Source organism: Macaca thibetana, chromosome 8 (genome assembly GCF_024542745.1).
Source record: "Macaca thibetana thibetana isolate TM-01 chromosome 8, ASM2454274v1, whole genome shotgun sequence".
NCBI lineage: Eukaryota > Metazoa > Chordata > Mammalia > Primates > Cercopithecidae > Macaca > Macaca thibetana.
Window position 1 is genome coordinate 138,754,755 of NC_065585.1, and position 19,035 is coordinate 138,773,789.

The window sequence follows — 19,035 nt, forward strand, 5'->3', positions numbered from 1 at the left end:
ATCCTTGATGTTGGGTAGGTTACATATAGTAAAGTAAAACTCAAGAAATTACAGCATTAAGGACAGCAACAGTAAAATTTTACTGTGTCTTTTACAGCTACTTAGAAAAGGATCCACCATGCATGAAGAGACAGATTAATGTAATTCAAATTATGGGCAGCTATATTTGTAGCTCTGCTAAAGGAATGTAGGCATGTCTACATATGAATATAGCCATAACCTGTATAGACACTAAAATGTAATTCAGGTATTTCATTTTATTCTCTCCTCTCCTCACTTCAATTTTAGGTGAGAATACCAATTCAATTCTCCACACATCAAATTTCCTTTTCCTGAAAAATATTATAGGATTTGTGGGCAGAATTACTTTTATGTAAAGTCTTCATGATATGTGAATTGGACTGCATTGTGTTTGCACCCATATAAATCTAAACGAGCCTGACAGCAGCTTTATCTCTAACTTTCTGTCTCACTTTGCACCTAATGACAGCGTGACGGGGCTGGTTAGTGATTTCCAGGTTCCATGAGATATGGTTGGAAAACATCAAAAAGAGGGCAGAGCGCATTCCCTCCCAGATTTTTCCCCAATAGATGATCAAGTAACTTTTCTTGATGATATGAAGACAGAGGATAAAATAAAGATTGATTGTTTTCATGCTGTTAAATGTAGTTGGATATGACTTAATTTTAACAGTTTATATTACATATGCAGATTTTGGGATACAGACCACTGACAAGTAGCTTTGGATATAAGATGTCTCAGTTTTACTTAAAATGTTTTAAATTTATTATGGTGAATGTTTTCATAAAAATCTGAGAAGTTATTGCATCAATTCACACGAATCCAATCACAGACCAGTGAAAAGTGACCAATCCAAAGCTTCTGAATTCAGGACTCCTCCGTCCTCTGCTGGTTTTCTTCCCACTACATGGTGCACTGGCTTCAGTTGCCTCTGTGGAAGCTTACGTCTACATTCACTGCACCAGTGATCTCACGTCGTTGTGGTCTCCCTTCTACCCCTTGCTCAACCCTCTTTCATGGACTCCAGACCTGTGCATCCAGTTGCAATGTCAACCATTCCACACACAAGCCCAGCAGACATGGAGCTTCAGTATCCAGAGCTGAATGCCTGCCTTACTCTCATAACCTCATTCTCTCAATGTCTCAAGTCTCCCCCTGTAGTTATTTCACACTCAGGTTAAGTTCTCACAGTCAACCCCAGCTCCTCCTTTTTTTTAATCGTAATGCCCACCTCCCATTCAGGAGAAAGTCCCACTGGCTCTGCCTTCAGGACACAGCCAGGTTCAGACCATGTCTTGTCATCTTGCTGCCAATGACCTGGTTCGGGGTCCTGATCGCCTTCCTCCCTCCACCCCTGTGTGTTCTCTCAGCACGGCCTCAGGAGCAGGGCCCTGCCACCCCTGTGTGTTCTCTCAGCACAGCCTCAGGATCAGGGCCCTGCCACCCCCGTGTGTTCTATCAGCACAGCCTCAGGAGCAGGGCTAAACCCTAGGTAGGTCATGAGGTTGCGTCCTTTTCTAGGTAGGGCCGTCCAGTGCCCCATCATGTCACTGAAAGAAACCTCCAACTCTTCTGAGGACCACCGGCCACAGAGGTGTCCTTTCTGTTCCCTACACCTGCAGCTCCACTGTAGCTTGAGCCCTGGTCCTAGCCACTTTCTCTCCCCAAATTCTTCCCCAGGTATTCAGTGTTTCCCTTGTCTCTCTCAAGTCCTTATCTATAGACCACTTCCTAAGTATGGCACCCCTGGCCACCCACAGCCTCGGACTATCCCATCCCTCTTTCTCGATTTTCTTCACAGTCATGTGTCATCTCCCAACATTGTACATCATCTGCCTTTTATGTTGTTATGGGTTTTATCCTGTCTTTTCCAACTAGAATGCATACTTTACAAGGGCAGATATTTTATCTCTCTTATTATTGATCATCCCTGATGCTGGGGACAGGGCCTGCTCCATAGCAGGTGCCAAATAACTATGTGTTGAGTAATTTCAAGTGGGATGTATAATGTCTTCTTTCACAGTGGAATGTGGAGTCACTGCAATCTGAAGATGCAAAAATTCCATGAGAAATTCTTAAAATATTCTAGAACTTATTTTAAAAATTTTCTATTTTGCTGGTTTTTACATCACGCCTCCCATGAGGTTTACATATTAAAGGAGATGATTTGTTCCCTTAAGATGCATGGTTAGTGAGCATGATGAGGCTTGTCACATCTTTCATAGATTATCTAATACTTTTGTGAATATTATTTGTGGAAGAGGCTTTTATAAAACATAATTCAGAATGATCATACTAGTTAGAAGAAGTTACTCAGAATATCATTTACCTCATGATAGGTCATCCTACCTAGTTTACGAAAGGAAGTATAAATACATACATGCACAGAATGGGGACATGTTTAAAAAAAAAGCAAAAGAATCTTGTGAAATGCATAGTAAATTGTGACACTGAGTGATGTTTTGCTTGTGAGACACTATTGTGAGCTGCTTACATGTCTTCACTGATTTCATTCTTCAGCAAGCAGGAATGAGTTTTGATTTCTGCCCCCTTTTACATATAAGGCTATGGAAACACAGAGGAGTAGAGAACCTTGCACGTATAAGTGGATGTATTAGTCAGTGTGCTCCAGAGAAACAGAACCAAGATTTGTTGTGGGAATTGGCTCATGTGATTGAGAGGTCAAAAGTCCCACGATCTGCCCTCTGCAAGCTAGACACCTGGAAAAGCCAGTGGCATAATTAAGGCTGAGGCTGAAGACCTGGGAACCAGGGGAGCTGAAGGTGTATGTCCTGGGTCTGATGGTTCAAGAACCAGGAGCTCAGAAGTCAGGGTCAAGAGAAGATGGATGTCCCAGCTCAGGAAAAGATAAATTTTTTATTCACTCTGCCTTTTCTTTCTTTCTTTCTCTTTCTTTCTTTCTTTCTTTCTTTCTTTCTTTCTTTCTTTCTTTCTTTCTTTCTTTCTTTCTTTCTTTCTTTCTTTCTTTCTTTCCTTCTTTCTTTCTTTCTCTCTCTCTCTTTCTCTCTCTCTCTTTCTCTTTCCCCTCTTTCTCTTTCTCTCTCTCTCTCTCTCTCTCTCTCTCTATCTCCCCCCCCCCCCCCCCCTCTCTCTCCTATCCCCCCCTCCCTCCCTCCCTCCTTCCCTCCCCCCCTCCCTCCCTCCCTCCCTCTCTCTCTCTCTCTCTCTCTCTCTCTTTCTTTCTTTCTTTTTTTTGATGGAGTTTCACTCTTGTTGCCCCAGGCTGGAGGACAATGGCACGATCTCATCTCACTGCAACCTCCGCCTCCCGGGTTCAATTGATTTTCCTGCCTCAGCCTTCTGAGTAGCTGGAATTATAGGCTCCCGCCATTATCCCTGGCTAATTTTTTGTATTTTTGGTAAAGATGGGGTTTTGCCATGCTGGCCAGGCTGGTCTTGAACTCCTGACCTCAGGTGATCCACCTGCCTCAGCCTCCCAAAGTGCTGGGATTACAGGTGTGAGCCACCGTGCCCAGGCTTTTCTCTACCTTTTTATTCGGTTTAAGCCCTCAGCAGATTGAATGATGCCAGTTCACACTGGTGAAGGCAAATCTTCACTTGGTCCACTGCTTCAAATGCTAATCTCTCGTAGCAGCACCCTCACAGACATGCCCAGCCTCTTACCAGCTATCTGGGCAGCTGTTAGCCCAGTCATGCGGGCACATAACCTTCACCACCACGGTGGAGGTGCTGTAGTGAGGGTGGGCAGCCAGGTCTCGAGATCTGAGCTGGTGGCATCCATAGGCCTCACAACTGCAGGTGGACAGGTTCCAGGAGAAGGGCAAGACCCGGAGCACTTGGTGACTCACAAGACACGTGGCTGTTTGTTTGCAGAGCATGAATAGCAATTGCCTTTCCTGCCTCTACCCTCTGGCTCTGGTGACTCCATTTCCTTTTATTCTTTTTCAGTTCAGTGCTTCCATTCAGAGGATAGTTTGAGAGGTCTTAAGATATGAAATAAAAGGAGAAAGTTGGTGGGAACATGTCAATATTCTCCTCTTGATGTTTGTAAAATTAGGGTATATGGAGTCTATTCAAAATGTTAAATTATTGATGTCTTAAGAATTGAATTCCTGTTAGCAACTCTCAGTAGGTAATGTTTAGATCAGTATCTATCAGTAGGTACCATTTTAATCATTTAGTATCAATTACCCACTGTAAATTGTGTTCTATAATGGCAATCATTGCAAACACCTATCCATGAGATGCATTTTATCATAATTTCTGTTTTCAAGATAGGAGAAATGTAAAGGATTGAGAGACTTACCAGAGATCACAGAGCTAGTGAGTAGCTGAGCCAGCATTTGAACTCATAACTTCCTGACATCAGAGTTGAGCACTTAAGCTCCCATATTCTGCTGACAGCCTAATTATTGCCACTTTCCCATTGAAATGATTACATAAAACTTTCTCTTCTTTTCTTCCAAAATGAGTGTCTGAAGTGAGTGTTTGAACGTGGCATGGTTTGTTCAGGAGATTGGAACTCACTGAGGTGCTGAAGGAGACCAACAGCTCTCAGGAGTGCAAACCTGCACTATTTCTGCAATTCTGAGGCTTGTGAATGCAGGTTCCCGTTCTCCGGCTGTGCTTTATTCTGTGTTATGTTGTCAAGGTTTTGTAGTGGTTAAGATGCCTACATATGAACCAGCATAATATATTTGCAAGTAACATAAAGCTCAGGTTTTACTTGGTTTTTCTTGCATATGACATTAGATCTGTTAAGCCTCCTGCAAATTCCATGCCATTTAACCAGTATTTTGTTCTGGCAATCATTGTGAAACTTCAGTGCTACAACCATCTCTCTTTATTATTTTAAGCCCTGTGTGGAGGCTACATCCATGGAAAGAGTGGAACAGTCCTTTCTCCTGGGTTTCCAGATTTTTATCCAAACTCTCTAAACTGCACGTGGACCATTGAAGTGTCTCATGGAAAAGGTAAGAATCTATCATAGGTCTCAAACATACCAACAAGTAAATGAGACAGAAACGTGGGAACAAAACCGAAAACATATTACAGTGTAAACAAGTGAGATAACTACTTTTCTCATGTATAGTTCAAAACTTTGACTTATTATTTAATAAGATTTTGGAAGAAAAAATAGTCTTTCAACTGTATAATAAAAACAGATTCCTTGTTTTGCTCTCTGTTTATCAGATAACCTGAATATATGCATGTGAATAAAAGCTTGAAATCTAGGTATCGTGGTAAGGAATAAAGGCATCTATTCAATAAAATGTGACAATTAAATAAAAGGAAATAAGTGATTGTCTAACTTCTAATTTCCATAATAAATCTGGGACAGTTTTTGTACTTTCCTTGTATTTTATGTTTACCCCGTATCATCACACATAATGAATAATTTATCTTCACATAATCCAGAGATGCCTCATGGAATAGATATTTCTATCCTCAATTATACATAAGCATAGTGAAGACCAGGACATTTTGCACTTTGTGTAGGAAATGTAGATTATAATCACTAGGTTTAGGATCGTAGCCTGACTGTTTTTCCTGTGACTGAACTTGTCATTTTTAAGAGTCTATTTGGGGCCAGGTGAAGTGGCTCATGCTTGTAATCCCAGCACTTTGGGAGGCCAGGACAGGCATATCACCTGAGGTCAGGAGTTCCAGACCAGACTAGCCAATATGGTGAAACCTGTCTCTACTAAAAATACAAAAAAAATTAGCTAGGCATCGTGTACATCCCTGTAATCCCATCTACTCTAGGGGCTGAGTCAGGAGAATGGCTTGAACACAGGAGGCGGAAGTTGCAGTGAGCTGAGATTGCGCCACTGCACTCCAGCCTGGGAGATAAGTGAGACTCTATTTTAAAAAATAAAATACAAAAGAGTCTGTTTGAAATTTCAATCACATAAGTGTTAGTAGACTTTGTCTTTTCACATAGATTTGAACCCTAGTTAATATTAAATGGCTACATTTTATTATGTATACTGTGTGACACTATGTATGCTACCATGAATGACAGGAAAGAAGAAGTTGCTCTGAAGGAAACTGAGCATAAAGGAGGCACAGATTATGAGTGACCAAAGTTTTATAATCATAAAAATACACATTTTTATTAGAAGGTATCTATTCACAGTTAATTTTATTGATTTCACTATAGGAATCCAGAAATAAGACTTTGTAGTTGTGGTTACTGTGAGGTCATATGCTTTAGGGGCATCTGAAACTACATTTTTAAGGAAGTTTTTCCTCATTTATACAGATCTCCAACTAAGATTTTTCTAAAGGACACTTGTTTAGTGTAAATTGAAAAATCGTCTGGTCCTTTGTCCCTCAGGGACAAATACTGTCCCTAAGAGCCTACTGACAATTTTTGAATGAAGCCCATTGTAAACATTCTCACCTGTTTTTCTTAAATATCCATATCTATGCCAATATCTACATCTATATCTGTATCTATATATCGCTACATCTATAATCTCCTTATGTACCTCAGTATTCGTATCCACATCATATCTTCCTATTTACGTCATATCTGTACTTATATGCACTTAAGTATTTATTTTTGTTGTTTATCCCCTCTGCTTTTTTTCATTTCTAAAGCCATCCCCTTTCCACCCATTTTCCTCTTGAACTTCAAAGCTAGACTTACATATTAAGAAAACATTTTAATATTTTGATTAAGGCTTGGTGTGTCTAAGTCCAGAAAAAAATTTTCAGCAACTGTTACTTCTCCTAACCTCTCTCTTTTTCTCTCTCTCCTCTACCCCTCTCTCAATCTCTGTCTCATCTCTCTATCATCTCTGTCTCTGTGGCTGTTACTCTCTGGAACCTGTCTTCCCCTGTCATTGCCTCTTCCTCTCCATTTCTTTCATCTCTGTCTCTGTCTCTGTCTCTCTGCCCCTCTCCCTCTCTGCCCTCCGTGTCTCTTTCTCTCTCTCTCTCCCCCCTTCATTTCTCAGGAGTTCAGATGATCTTTCACACCTTTCATCTTGAGAGTTCCCACGACTATTTACTGATCACAGAGGACGGAAGTTTCTCCGAGCCCGTCGCCAGGCTCACTGGGTCAGTGTTACCTCATACGATCAAGGCAGGCTTGTTTGGAAACTTCACTGCCCAGCTTCGGTTTATATCAGACTTCTCAATTTCATACGAGGGCTTCAACATCACCTTTTCAGGTATGTTGGTCTTGTTTGCTGTTTCTCTCCTATGGCAACAATACTGCTATTTCTCTTCGTGAGAATGTGTGTGAGTGAGTGTGTGTGTGTGTGTAATGTGTGCATGAGTGTGTGTTTGTGCATGCGTGACTGCAGGCATGATTCCAGCCGATGGGGTGCAGGAAGCTGAGCCTTCACAAAGCAGGGCACAAGTACAGTTATGTGGCATCCAGAAAGTGCCACTTTGTGTTACACAATCTGTGAATTCTTATCTCTGAAAAATCTGTAAATGTCACTATCTTCTGCAAAGCCCTTCTTACTCAATTCTCTTTACCAACTCTACAAGATCTCTGAGGAAATTTCCTCATTGGGAGGCGTCCTCAGGGTCAGTTATCACCTGATTGCATTGGTTTCTATCCTTCATAGTTGCCAATATTTGCATTGACAACCACCTCTAGGATGAAGGAAGCACGTGGACACACACAATTGAGGATGAGCTTATAGTTTCATGTATTCATATGCAGTGACAAAAAATACTCCAAGTTAGGTAACATCATTATTTTTAATGATAATATATAGATAATATTTGCACAAGGTTTATATTACAGCAGAAATTATTTGTATGGGTTAGCTTGTTTAATTTGCATAGTTTATGACATAGATGCTCTTTTTTTTACAGATACAAAAAAAATTACCCCCACTTAAAAGCTGACCAAACATGTGAGAGATAAACATGGTCATATAAACAAAATGTGAATGGGTCACATTTGAGTGTGAATGGGTCACACTCAGAACGTCTGCAATATCTTCATTTCCAGCACGCCCCTACCCTCTGCCAACAGAAAGGGCCCTGCTGCCAATGGATGGGAACAATCACATTAACTTGCATTTGTGCATATGATGCTTTGGACAAAGAGAGTTTTCCTTCTTTATTCCTCATAGCCCAGATCAAATGTAATTTTCATAAGATGGTCCCTGGGTGCCACAGTCACGTGTAATTTATTCTACTTTTGAGATCTCAGAAATTCCTTAATAACTTTTGATGCCACTTATGAGATTATGTGTTGCAATATTTGAGTATGTATCTTATCCCCCAGACTAAGACTAAAAATCTTGGTAGAAAGTTTGCTTGCCCCACTTTTATATAAACAGCAGCTCTACTGCTGTATCTTACTCACAAGTAAGACGAGTTATTCGTAAGTAAGATGATTTCCCACTGTATGGGGATTGACACCTCTAACCCTTGTATTATTCAAGGTCAACTGTACTTGAATAATACATGGGTTAGGGGTGTCAACCCCCGCACAGTGGAAAATCTGAGTATAACTCTTAACGCCCCCAAAACTCAACTACTAGTAGGTTACTGTTGACCAAAGGCCTACAGTCAATTAACACATAAATAAACTAGTATCTACATATATTTTGTGCTTTCATGACATACCTAACATTTAACTAATTTTTAAGATCTGTCTTGATGGCACAGTTCATCTGCATGTGTTTTTAAGTTGTAGCAAATCTCCAAAAAATTGCCAATATGGTTATTGAAAACAATTCATGTTCCAATGGACTCAAGTAGTTCAAACCCACATTTTTCAAGAGCCAACTGTAAGAAGAACTTCACGATTGCCTACTAACTACTGCATGATGAGTAGCATTATGTAAAATAAAATAGTGTCTTCAAGGAAAATATTTCTTGGGGATTTCAAGATGCTCTGAACTATTTTCTCCTCCCTGTAATTCTACCTAGTTGCCATTTATCTTAATCTGACTTTGTTGATTTTTCTTGGTATTTCACTGCTCACGTGAAGCTTTCAAGACTGGCTCAGACCACTTGAGTTCTTGGAAATTTGTTGTAATCAGCAGTAATCATGAAACGTGCCACTTTATATATCAAAGACTTAAATCTTTCCAACACTAATTCCTAAATCCCTCTCTCTCTGTGCATTCTCCCCTGGTGTATCGCAATTAGTATCACTATGAGAATATCACTTCCTCCTGTTCTTACTTTCATCATGATCCGAAATGAATTTAAATAGACTTCTCCAAAAAAAGAAAATGGCAGCAACGCAAGTCTGTTGTTCACTTCTGCAGGTGTTTCTCAGGAGTCTACGCAAATTCTGTTCATTTTACTGCATCAGTTTCTTATTCCGGTGCCCTTAGCACAGGGCTGATAGTAACTCTTTTGATGACTACTGTCTTAGTCTGTTTGTGCCACTTGCCATAATAGAATACCTGATAGTAAGTAATTTATAAATAATAGAAATTCGTTTCTCAGTTCTGGAAGCTGGGAAGTCCAAGATCAAGGTGCTGGCATCTGGGGTGAGCCTTCTTGCTGTGTCATCACATGGCAGAGGGTATAAGACCAAAAAGGGAGGATCGCCATGTCCCCATGTGGTAGAAGACCAGAAGTCCTTTTATAATGGCTTTAATCCATTAATGAGGGTGGATCCCTCGTGACATAAACATCCCCAAAAAGGGGACCAAATTTCCAGCACATGGATTTTGGGTAACACTCTCAGACCATACAAATAACCAAAAGTCAGAATGGAACTACACAGCTGACATTCTCATTATAAACTACTTACACAAGCAAGCAAGCCAACAACCACATACTCTTTCATGGATCTTTAAAGTGGTAACAGTCTGTAAACATTTAGAACAATTCATCTCAATATAACCAGTAGAAAATAATACCTAAAGCCTGCAGAAGAAATCAATTCCATCTAGACAGTTGCACACAAGCAGAAATGTTTTTAAAAAATAAAAAATAAAAATAACACTTTTGATTGCAAAGCCAACTTTAAGGTAAACAAGTTCCTTAGATATGTTAGAGGAGTAATTTCAATTGGAAAGATTTTTGCCTCGAAACTGGGCTGCACACAATTGCCAGTGACACTGATACCATGGAGTTTATTTTTTAAGTATACAAATAACAAGCAACGTATTATACAAATGAAGCATTTACCCATCCAGAGACTTTGTTGTTTATCATGAATGGCATTCAGATGCTTTTATATCTGCCTTCTTTCCTGGTAATCGAGTTTATTTCTGCCTTTCTCAGAAGGCCTTAATAAAGCAGTATTTCCTGATTGTGTGTCCTTGTCAGTATTTCTGCAGATGTTAATGGTAACATTGTAGAAAAAGAGCCCCATATTGCAGTTGGTTTAGCTAAATCTGCGCAATCCCCATTTTACATAACGTTGTCTGCTACTGGTTGCTAACTGTGTGCACTGGATACTCCACGCTTACTTTCCCACCTGCTACGATGTGTCTACTTCTTGAATGCTAACTTCTAGTGAATTAGCATCATTTCTCAGTCATTCTCTTCAAAAGGTTAAAACTTGGATAACTTTGTGACTTCACATATGTGGTTTTCTCTTCATTCAAAAGCCTTGGTGGCAGGCATCTGTCGTCCCAGCTACTCGGGAGACTGAGGCAGGAGAATGGCATGAACCTGGGAGGCGGAGCTTGCAGTGAGCTGAGATGGTGCCACTGCAGCCTGGGTGACAGAGCGAGACTTTTTTTTTTTTTTTCTCCTAAAAAAACCTTTTCTGCGTCTTTCGTGAGGCAAAACTCCTCCTGTCCGGGTCAGAGGGAGTCTCTGACATGCAGCCTTTCTTCTTTTCCCTGCGCGGAATTTGTTTTCTTCTGTATAACATAGGAGAAAAACGTTTCCATGACAACGTTTTCACACCGAAATTTTTTATTTCCCACAATTACTTTTCTGTATTTGCCTCCTTCAGTGGTACCATGAATTTTCTAATGAGGATACTCATTTGAAATGTTTCTTCTTCTGTGGTTGAGTCATGAGTACCTGGGACAGAGGAGAGTGTACTCATTCTTTAATTGCCTAGGCAGGTCTCTTTGACAGGCTGAGACTTGATTGTGAAGCAGAGAATGGACAGTCCAGCTAATTTGGGTGGGCTGTCAGCAGAAGGAGGTGCAACAGGAGGACCAGGCCACCAAATTTAGGATAAAGAAGAGGGGCACTGTGGCCAGACCAACCCCTGAAACTGAGGGGAACGTGGAAGGATGTGAAGTTAGTTATGGAGGGCACATAACATAAGTAACTTGGATGTTAATGGTGAATGTTGCATGAAGCCATTGAATGGATTTGAAGAGCTTGACATGATCTGACCTTTTTCAATGTTATTTGAAAGATAATATGTGAGTCTCAACAGGAACATGTTATACAATCCCAGCAAGAGATGCCAGATGGAAGCTCAGATGACAGGAAGGATGCTAGGGTAGAGCTGACTTGATTGGTAGGAAGCGAAGGTGTGGCATAAAATACAGAGTGGGGTCAAGGTTTTCAACCTGCATGAATGAGGATGCTATGCTTTGCATCAAAAACACTAAGAGTAAAGCAGGTTTTGGAAGAAAATACAGACTTTTTCTCTTGCAGATATTAAGGGATGTATTCAAAAGCAATTGACAAGAGTCTTCAGTTCATATAACAGGATCATATTAAAGAAAAAGAAATACTGGAAACCCATCAGCAGAGTTAATTTCAACACGTGGGGCAGCAGAAGATCCGAATCAGCCAATTGAAAAGTAGGGTCCAGTGAGTTAGGAGGAGAGTGGCATCCCAGAAGCTAAGAAAGGACAGCCTTTTAAGAAAGAAGAGAGCATTCAATTGTTTTAAAACCTACTTAGTAAGAAGAGGACTAAGAATTGACCATTGGTTTTTGCATCGAGTGGTCACTGTGACTTTGGTAAGACGTATTTGAGTGGAAGGCTGTGAAGGAAAACCTGAATAGATGAGATGAAGAGAGGCTTGGAGGGGAAGTTGGGAAAATGGAAGATACACCCAACACTTTGAAAAGTTTGTGCTAATGATAACCAGAGAAATGATATGGTGGTTGGGTGACTGTGAAGTCCTGAGATTGGTGGTGTTAGTTTGTTTTGTTGGTTGGTTTGGTTGTTTACCTCATTCTTAAGATTGATGTATTTTTATCTTGATGGAAATAAGAGAATTGATGAGGAAAAGAAAAAGGATAAACTCCAAGAACAAAGTGTTTGAGTAGGTGAGAAGATGGAATTCTGAGGACAATACACTTTTCTTGAGTTAGATGAAGATGAACATGTACAAAGTGTAAATAACTTTGTATAATAGTGATTAAGTGACAATTAATGTAAGAGAATCCTTACAAAGCCTAATCAAGATGGTTACAACTAATACACACCTTCGAACCTCATGATATTGTTTCAGGCTTTCTGTCCTTGTAAGTATCTTTCAGAGGATATTGTATAAACTATGGAGTAAAAATATACACAAAGCAAAGAACCACAGGATCATGATGTTTGTTTATATAAGATAATAGGTATAGCATATAATAATATCAAATTATTCTCCTATTTGGCAAGAGTTTTCAGTTGTTTTTAAAGAAATGACAGGAAACGTATGGTTTGAATTGAGTGTACACAGTATATCCTTAGATAGAAGGAAAGTGATAACAGCAAGGTGTGAGATAGTAATTCTAGTACAAAATCTTGTCTCCTACTTTTCAATCTCGCACTGTTTACAGATTGAAAATAAACAGAGGAAAATTCCACTATTCCTCACTGAGGTATATTCTAGAGGTGAAATTGGCTATGATAAGCTTTCCACAAACACAACCCTGTGCCTTTGCTTTTATGTTATGCTTCATGTCTTAGTTATCAAAAAGCACCTTCGGGAGGGATACAGTAACCAATTTAAGCAATTAGAAATATCAGTGAAATTATTCCACACTTTAAAATGGACAGTTTTGAAGTGAATTATATCATTTTAATATGCTATTTGTCTGTTTGTCTTCAATTACATAATAGTACACATTTATGGGGTGCATGTGATATTTTGATACATGAGTAGAATGTGTGACAAACATATCAAGATACTTAAGATACCCATCACCTCAAACATTTATTACTTCTTTGTGTTGGGAACATTTCAAATCTTGCCTTTGAGCTATTTTGAAATGTACACTTTATTATTATTCACGATGGTCACCTTACTCTGCTATCAAGTATTAGAACATATTCCTTCTAACTGTATCCTTGTATCCATTGACCAACATCACTTTATCCTTCCCTCCATACACCCCCTTCCCAGCCTCTAGTAACTCTCATTCTGACTTGTCAATTAAAAAAAATAAATGCTAAATCCCATGTCATTTGTCATTAGACAGTTCATAGTACAAGACAAAAAATGCACGTAACAGTTATAAGTGTTTGGGGAAAATATATATGTAGATTTATTTTTTGTAATAGCACCTTTCTACTCTGGCTATTTAATCATTGTGTATTTACCCAGATCCTCATGCATTTCCTCTGTCTCTGCATGCCTCAGAGTACGACCTGGAGCCGTGTGATGATCCTGGAGTCCCTGCCTTCAGCCGAAGAATTGGTTTTCACTTCGGTGTGGGAGACTCTCTGACGTTTTCCTGCTTCCCGGGATATCGCTTAGAAGGTGCAACCAAGCTTACCTGCCTGGGTGGGGGCCGCCGTGTGTGGAGTGCACCTCTGCCAAGGTGTGTGGGTAGGTGGTCACACGCTTTCATTTCATTCATCCATGGGGGCAGGGCATAGCCCAGGCAAGAAGCCCAGGGTGGTCGGGACGGGGTGGGGGGTTGTTGACAAGGAAGGAGGGGGTGAGATTATGGGCCCCACTCTGCCAAGCAGGGGAGAGGGGAGCTGCCTAACTGCTCTGGGCTTGAATTAGCTCATCTGTAATGTAAGTCCCTTTCAGCTCTGAAATTTTATGGTTGAACAAGAGTGAACCCAAAGCATGTGTCAAGCATATTTATGAAGGGAAGAAAATACATATATTAGAGAGAGAGAGAGAGAGAGAGAGAAAATCTGGAGCAAAAGAAAACAATGAAAAAGAAAGAAGCCAAGCTATAGTAACACAACCTCTGGCAATTATATTGGTTAAAAGCAGCACGTGTCCCTTGGTATAACGATGGTGACAATTTCGTTTTTGTTGTCAGTTGTACCCTTTGATTGGATGATGGTTGCACACTCCTGCTAAGTGGGCACGAGAGGCATTTGAATGCTGAATTTGCTTTTTCAGTGTGTTCTGGAGGAATCCAAGAGATAATTCCAAAGAGTAACAGGAACTTTTATTTCGGTACCTTGAAGTGAAGTAGTGGGCTCACGTGCTGGTACTGGCTTGTTGATCTGGTAGGGCTGTGTTTATTGGCAATCTGGAAACTGTGCCACTGTAAGAAGTTTGGCAAAGGAGAATCGTAACTGCTGTCGTAGCTTAAATAGGGTGTGTTGCCCACACAGCCAGAGCTCTCGTAGTTAGCTATACAGACAAGGTCTGGTTCCTGCCATAGCAACCCAGCCATGTTGCTCAGCATATTCTGGGTCTTACAAATTGTTCTTTAAAGTGACAGAAAACTGACTAATGTCGTTGTGAAGAAAAAAGGGAGGTGAGAGATTAACCAAGGTTCTCCTTAACACCAAGCCTTCTGAGTCCATGGAGTCCAGAATATGAACCACACTAATTTAACAAGTTAACGAACTGGAGGCAGGTGGGGGAAGTCTGAAGATAAAATGTAATAATCCATATAAAACACAAACTTGTTCACTTAGCATGACTTGTTTAGCATAACTGGTTTTATTTTACCATGGTGTAGAATCTCTTTGATTTTTTGGAGTTGCTTAGGAATATTATGTAACTCAAATGATAAAGCTCTCTTTTTGAATGTTAATGAGCCAGAGAGACACATAGTCAGAATTTCATTATTGGCCGGGCGCGGTGGCTCAAGCCTGTAATCCCAGCACTTTGGGAGGCCGAGACGGGCGGATCACGAGGTCAGAAGATCGAGACCATCCTGGCTAACACAATGAAACCCCGTCTCTACTAAAAATACAAAAAAATTAGCCGGGCGCGGTGGCGGGCGCCTGTGGTCCCAGCTACTCGGGAGGCTGAGGCAGGAGAATGGCGGGAACCCGGGAGGCGGAGCTTGCAGTGAGCCGAGATCGCGCCACTGCACTCCAGCCTGGGCGACAGAGCGAGACTCCGCCTCAAAAAAAAAAAAAAAAATTAAAAACTTGAATCAAATCATCTGTGTCTCTTTCCAAAACAGGTGTCTATATATTTTTACAATCTGTTTTTATCCTAAAATAGATATCCTAAAATCTCCTAAAATCTTACTTTTTTGTGGTTATAATATTTATTTGAGAATGGAAGGCAAATTTTGAATATTATCTCAAGAAAGAAAAGATACGGTATTTTGTAGATGATCTTAGGAGTTCCCAGAGTTGGTTGGCGTCTATTCCAGAGACTCCTAACTGAGACTGTTTGAAGTCTGGGCAAAACCCCCAACTCAGTGAAATTAAAGTGACATCTAGATATGTCACAGTAAGTAGTCTACTGATTATAATGATTAAGACCCATTAAATGTTATTCTATTTCATCCACAGTCATTATCTTTACATTGTTTTTCTTGTCATTCAAGTTTTTACTCTGCGGTCTAAAATATGAAAGAATAAGTAACCAGAGTTGGAAGAATAGTTACTATTTATTAAACACTGCATGGTAGACCAGCCACTGCTTCAGGCTCCTTCCATGTAATAATGTATTTAGTCCCATGACAATTCTATGAAGTAAACCCTACGGTTGACAGTTTCCTTTTACAGGTGGAAATATTAAGACACAAAGACCCTACAAACTTTGCCCAAGGACATAGAACTAGGAAGACTCAAACCCAGGGAGCCTGCAACTCAGCCTTTAACCACTGCACTGAACAGGGAAACGGAGGGCGTTGGACAGGCCCTTTTTGTATTTAGTCTTTTGCATTTTGCCTGCAGTTCCCTGATTTTTCTTCCAACCCCTCTGGTGCATTTGGGTGCTGTCTTCATTTCTCTCTCATTCCCCATACCTGCTTAGCTCCTAGTTCTGAAGGTTTCTGACCACTGCAGAGCTCTCAGGTCAGGCTCCTCCTGCCCACCCTCCTAGCTCCAACTCCCTCCATATCCCCTCATCCCCCTGATGGTTCCCCCAGCTCCCCAGACCCCACCACACCCAGGAGCCGCAGCTCGCAGAATGCTCTCTCCAAAGTGAAAACCCCATCGATTCGCCCAATGTAACAGAGCCTGGTCAGTGCTTCCCCTACTAATCAGAGCAATCACTCTCCCTCCACTCTGTCCTGGCTCAGAGTCCCTCATTCACTGGCTCTCCAGAGTGCACCCAGCACTCACCCAGCATCCTTGTGCAGACAGATGGAGCCCTCTCAGGCCCACAGAGCAACAGGGCTCTTTCTATAAGGTTGGTGCAAAAGTAATTGCAGTTTTTGCAATTACATTTTTTTTTTTTTTTTGAGACAGAGTTTTGTTCTTGTCACCCACGCTGGAGTGCAGTGACACGATCTTGGCTCACTGCAACCTCTGCCTCCCAAGTTCAAGTGACTCTCCTGCCTCATCCTCCCGAGTTGGTGGGACTACAGGCGCCCGCCACCGCGTCCAGCTAATTTTTGTAATTTTAATAGAGACGGGGTGTCACCATGTTGGCCAGGCTGGTCTGGAACTCCTGATCTTGTGATCAGCCCGCCTTGGCCTCCCAAAGTGCTGGGATTACAGGCGTGAGCCACCGCACCCGGCCTCAAGTTGTCTTCATCTCTTTGTCTCCCTCCTCGGACTAACGGCTGCTTTACAGTGGGCTGCCTCATCCCTAAGCTCTGTGTATCCAAAAGAGGAAAATTGCTTTCCTCAGAAGCTTCTCTTTTCATCTCAAAAATTTGATTCATCCATACTTCATGTTCCTTTCTCTTAAATTATAGAAATAAAAATGATTTGCCTGTGGCAAGGAAAGAGGCAAATCCATACCAAAGGTTGCAGGTGATGCCTAAGGAATGTCGACTGAGTTAGAAGCATGCCATTTTAACCTTTTCTAGTGAGCGTCTGAGCTGAGAACTATTTTTCTATCAAGTCACTTTTCAGTGAAAGAGGTGGAAATTTTTTTATTATTTGTGTTTATTCATTTTAGGGTTTTTTTCAACCTGATGATGTATTTAGGATGATAGAAATAATATCATATATACCTTGGGTATTCAACCTCAATGCTCAAACCGTCTCTTCTGGCACGTGTTGGCACGTGTATTATACATGTATTGTTTAGGATCTTCTTTTTCGCTTGCAAGTTAGAGAAAAAGTTGCCCACATTGGCTCAAGTCAAAATGAAAGTTTATTGGTAAGGTGATATAAAGTCCATACATAGGGACAGCTTCAGGTGAGGTTTGATCAAGGGTTCAACCTCATCAACAAGAACCTGAAGTCTCAGCATCTCTCAGTTTTGCCAACCTGGGTAAAGCACTAGGTGGCTTCCTGATCTCATATCATCACATACAGTGCGGTAGCCCCACATCCTGTAGCTCTGTGGAAACAGCTATGTCAAGATCGCTTATGTACAAGTCCTGGGTTTCCTCTCACTGGCCCACATTGAGTCCCATGCCTATTCCTGAGCAGTCATTGTGGCCAGGGCAGTCGTGATTAGCTTAGGACATTTAGAATTCCATCTGCACAACTTTTGAATAATAACAAAAACTGAATATTTTGTGATGTTTTGTGACTTTTTGTAGTATTTTGGTCAAAAGAGCAGGAGCAAAGTTAGAGAGCACGTATGATGGAGATAAATGTTCACTATAATTCTGTAACCTAATATTGCATCTATGACATCGTTTCAGAATTAGTTGAACAAAAAATTTTCTCAGACAAGGTGTTAAAGGGCTGTATATATACGTCAGCATAAGCCTTAAATGCATATCTAGTAAGAGAATTTTTAAAAAATGAATGAAAGTGAGATATAGCCTCTTATTGATTAACTGTATTAATCTATTTGCTTGACAAAGTAGAAAGTCACTGGGCGAAATAAAAAAAAGAAAAAAATCAACAACACCCTTATCCTCAATTTTTGAATGGATTATAAGTTATTTCCGACAGGCATAGTAAAACAAAATATCTTGCTTGTATTTTAATTTAATTTAGATCTAGTTTAACACTAAACTCTCTCTCTATAGAGGGAGATATATTAAAAAATATCTCATTAAAAATACCAATATATAGAGTTTAGTGATATATATAATATATATGATACATATCATGTGATATATAAGATGCATATCATGTGATATATAAGATGCATATCATATGTGATATATATGAGAGATATGTGATATGTGATATACATCACATGTGATATGTGATATATATGATATGTCTCATATATATCACTAAACTATATATAATTCTATGTAGTTCTCTAATTTTGGGTTTAAAAATTTGGAACAACATTCTAAGCTAAAATGTTAGTTTCTATTGCTTCTTAAAAGCTAATCCAATAATGACGCTAAATTGTAAAAATAAAGGTTTTAGGATAATGCATGGGCTAAAAATAGTACCATTTTGTGAAATTCTTAGATATTCTTTGTGAGTAAATATGGACTTGCACATTTTGATTTATATAGACTTCTATTATGGGCAAGATTTACTTATTGTGTAGAACACAATGAACGTGGTTTAAAGGAGAAAGGTAGATTTTCTGTTTCTGTTCCTTAGTTGAGCTGTTTTCTATTTCTGTACTTTTAAAATAAAGCTTCTAAAACATAGAGGCCTGCCTATTAATGGTTTTCCCAATTTCATAATGCCCTCAAAAGCCCCACAACAATGTCTACATTTTAATAACCAGAGCCATACACCTTTACTTTCAGTCATTATGTTAAGAAACATCTCTGTTAAATGTGAGGTATTGTGTAGGCTCAACATTATTTAGGTGGACAAGTTGCTTCAGCTGTAGAATTTGAATCCAATTTAACTGTATTGAATAGGCAGATTGAGAGGTTATATATTTTACTTAGTTTTTTAAATAATCAAATAAATAGTTAT

At 40.1% G+C, this 19,035-nt stretch overlaps 1 protein-coding gene across 1 annotated transcript in view; it reads left to right on the forward strand.

Moving 5' to 3' along the window:
• The window catches only part of CSMD1 (CUB and Sushi multiple domains 1), a 2,043,790-nt gene that overhangs the window by 1,620,863 nt on the left and 403,892 nt on the right, over nucleotides 1-19,035 (forward strand). Inside the window, 3 exon segments of the mRNA XM_050802644.1 lie at nucleotides 4,861-4,977; nucleotides 6,970-7,185; nucleotides 13,496-13,684. Coding sequence (XP_050658601.1) covers nucleotides 4,861-4,977; nucleotides 6,970-7,185; nucleotides 13,496-13,684 — 522 coding nt within the window.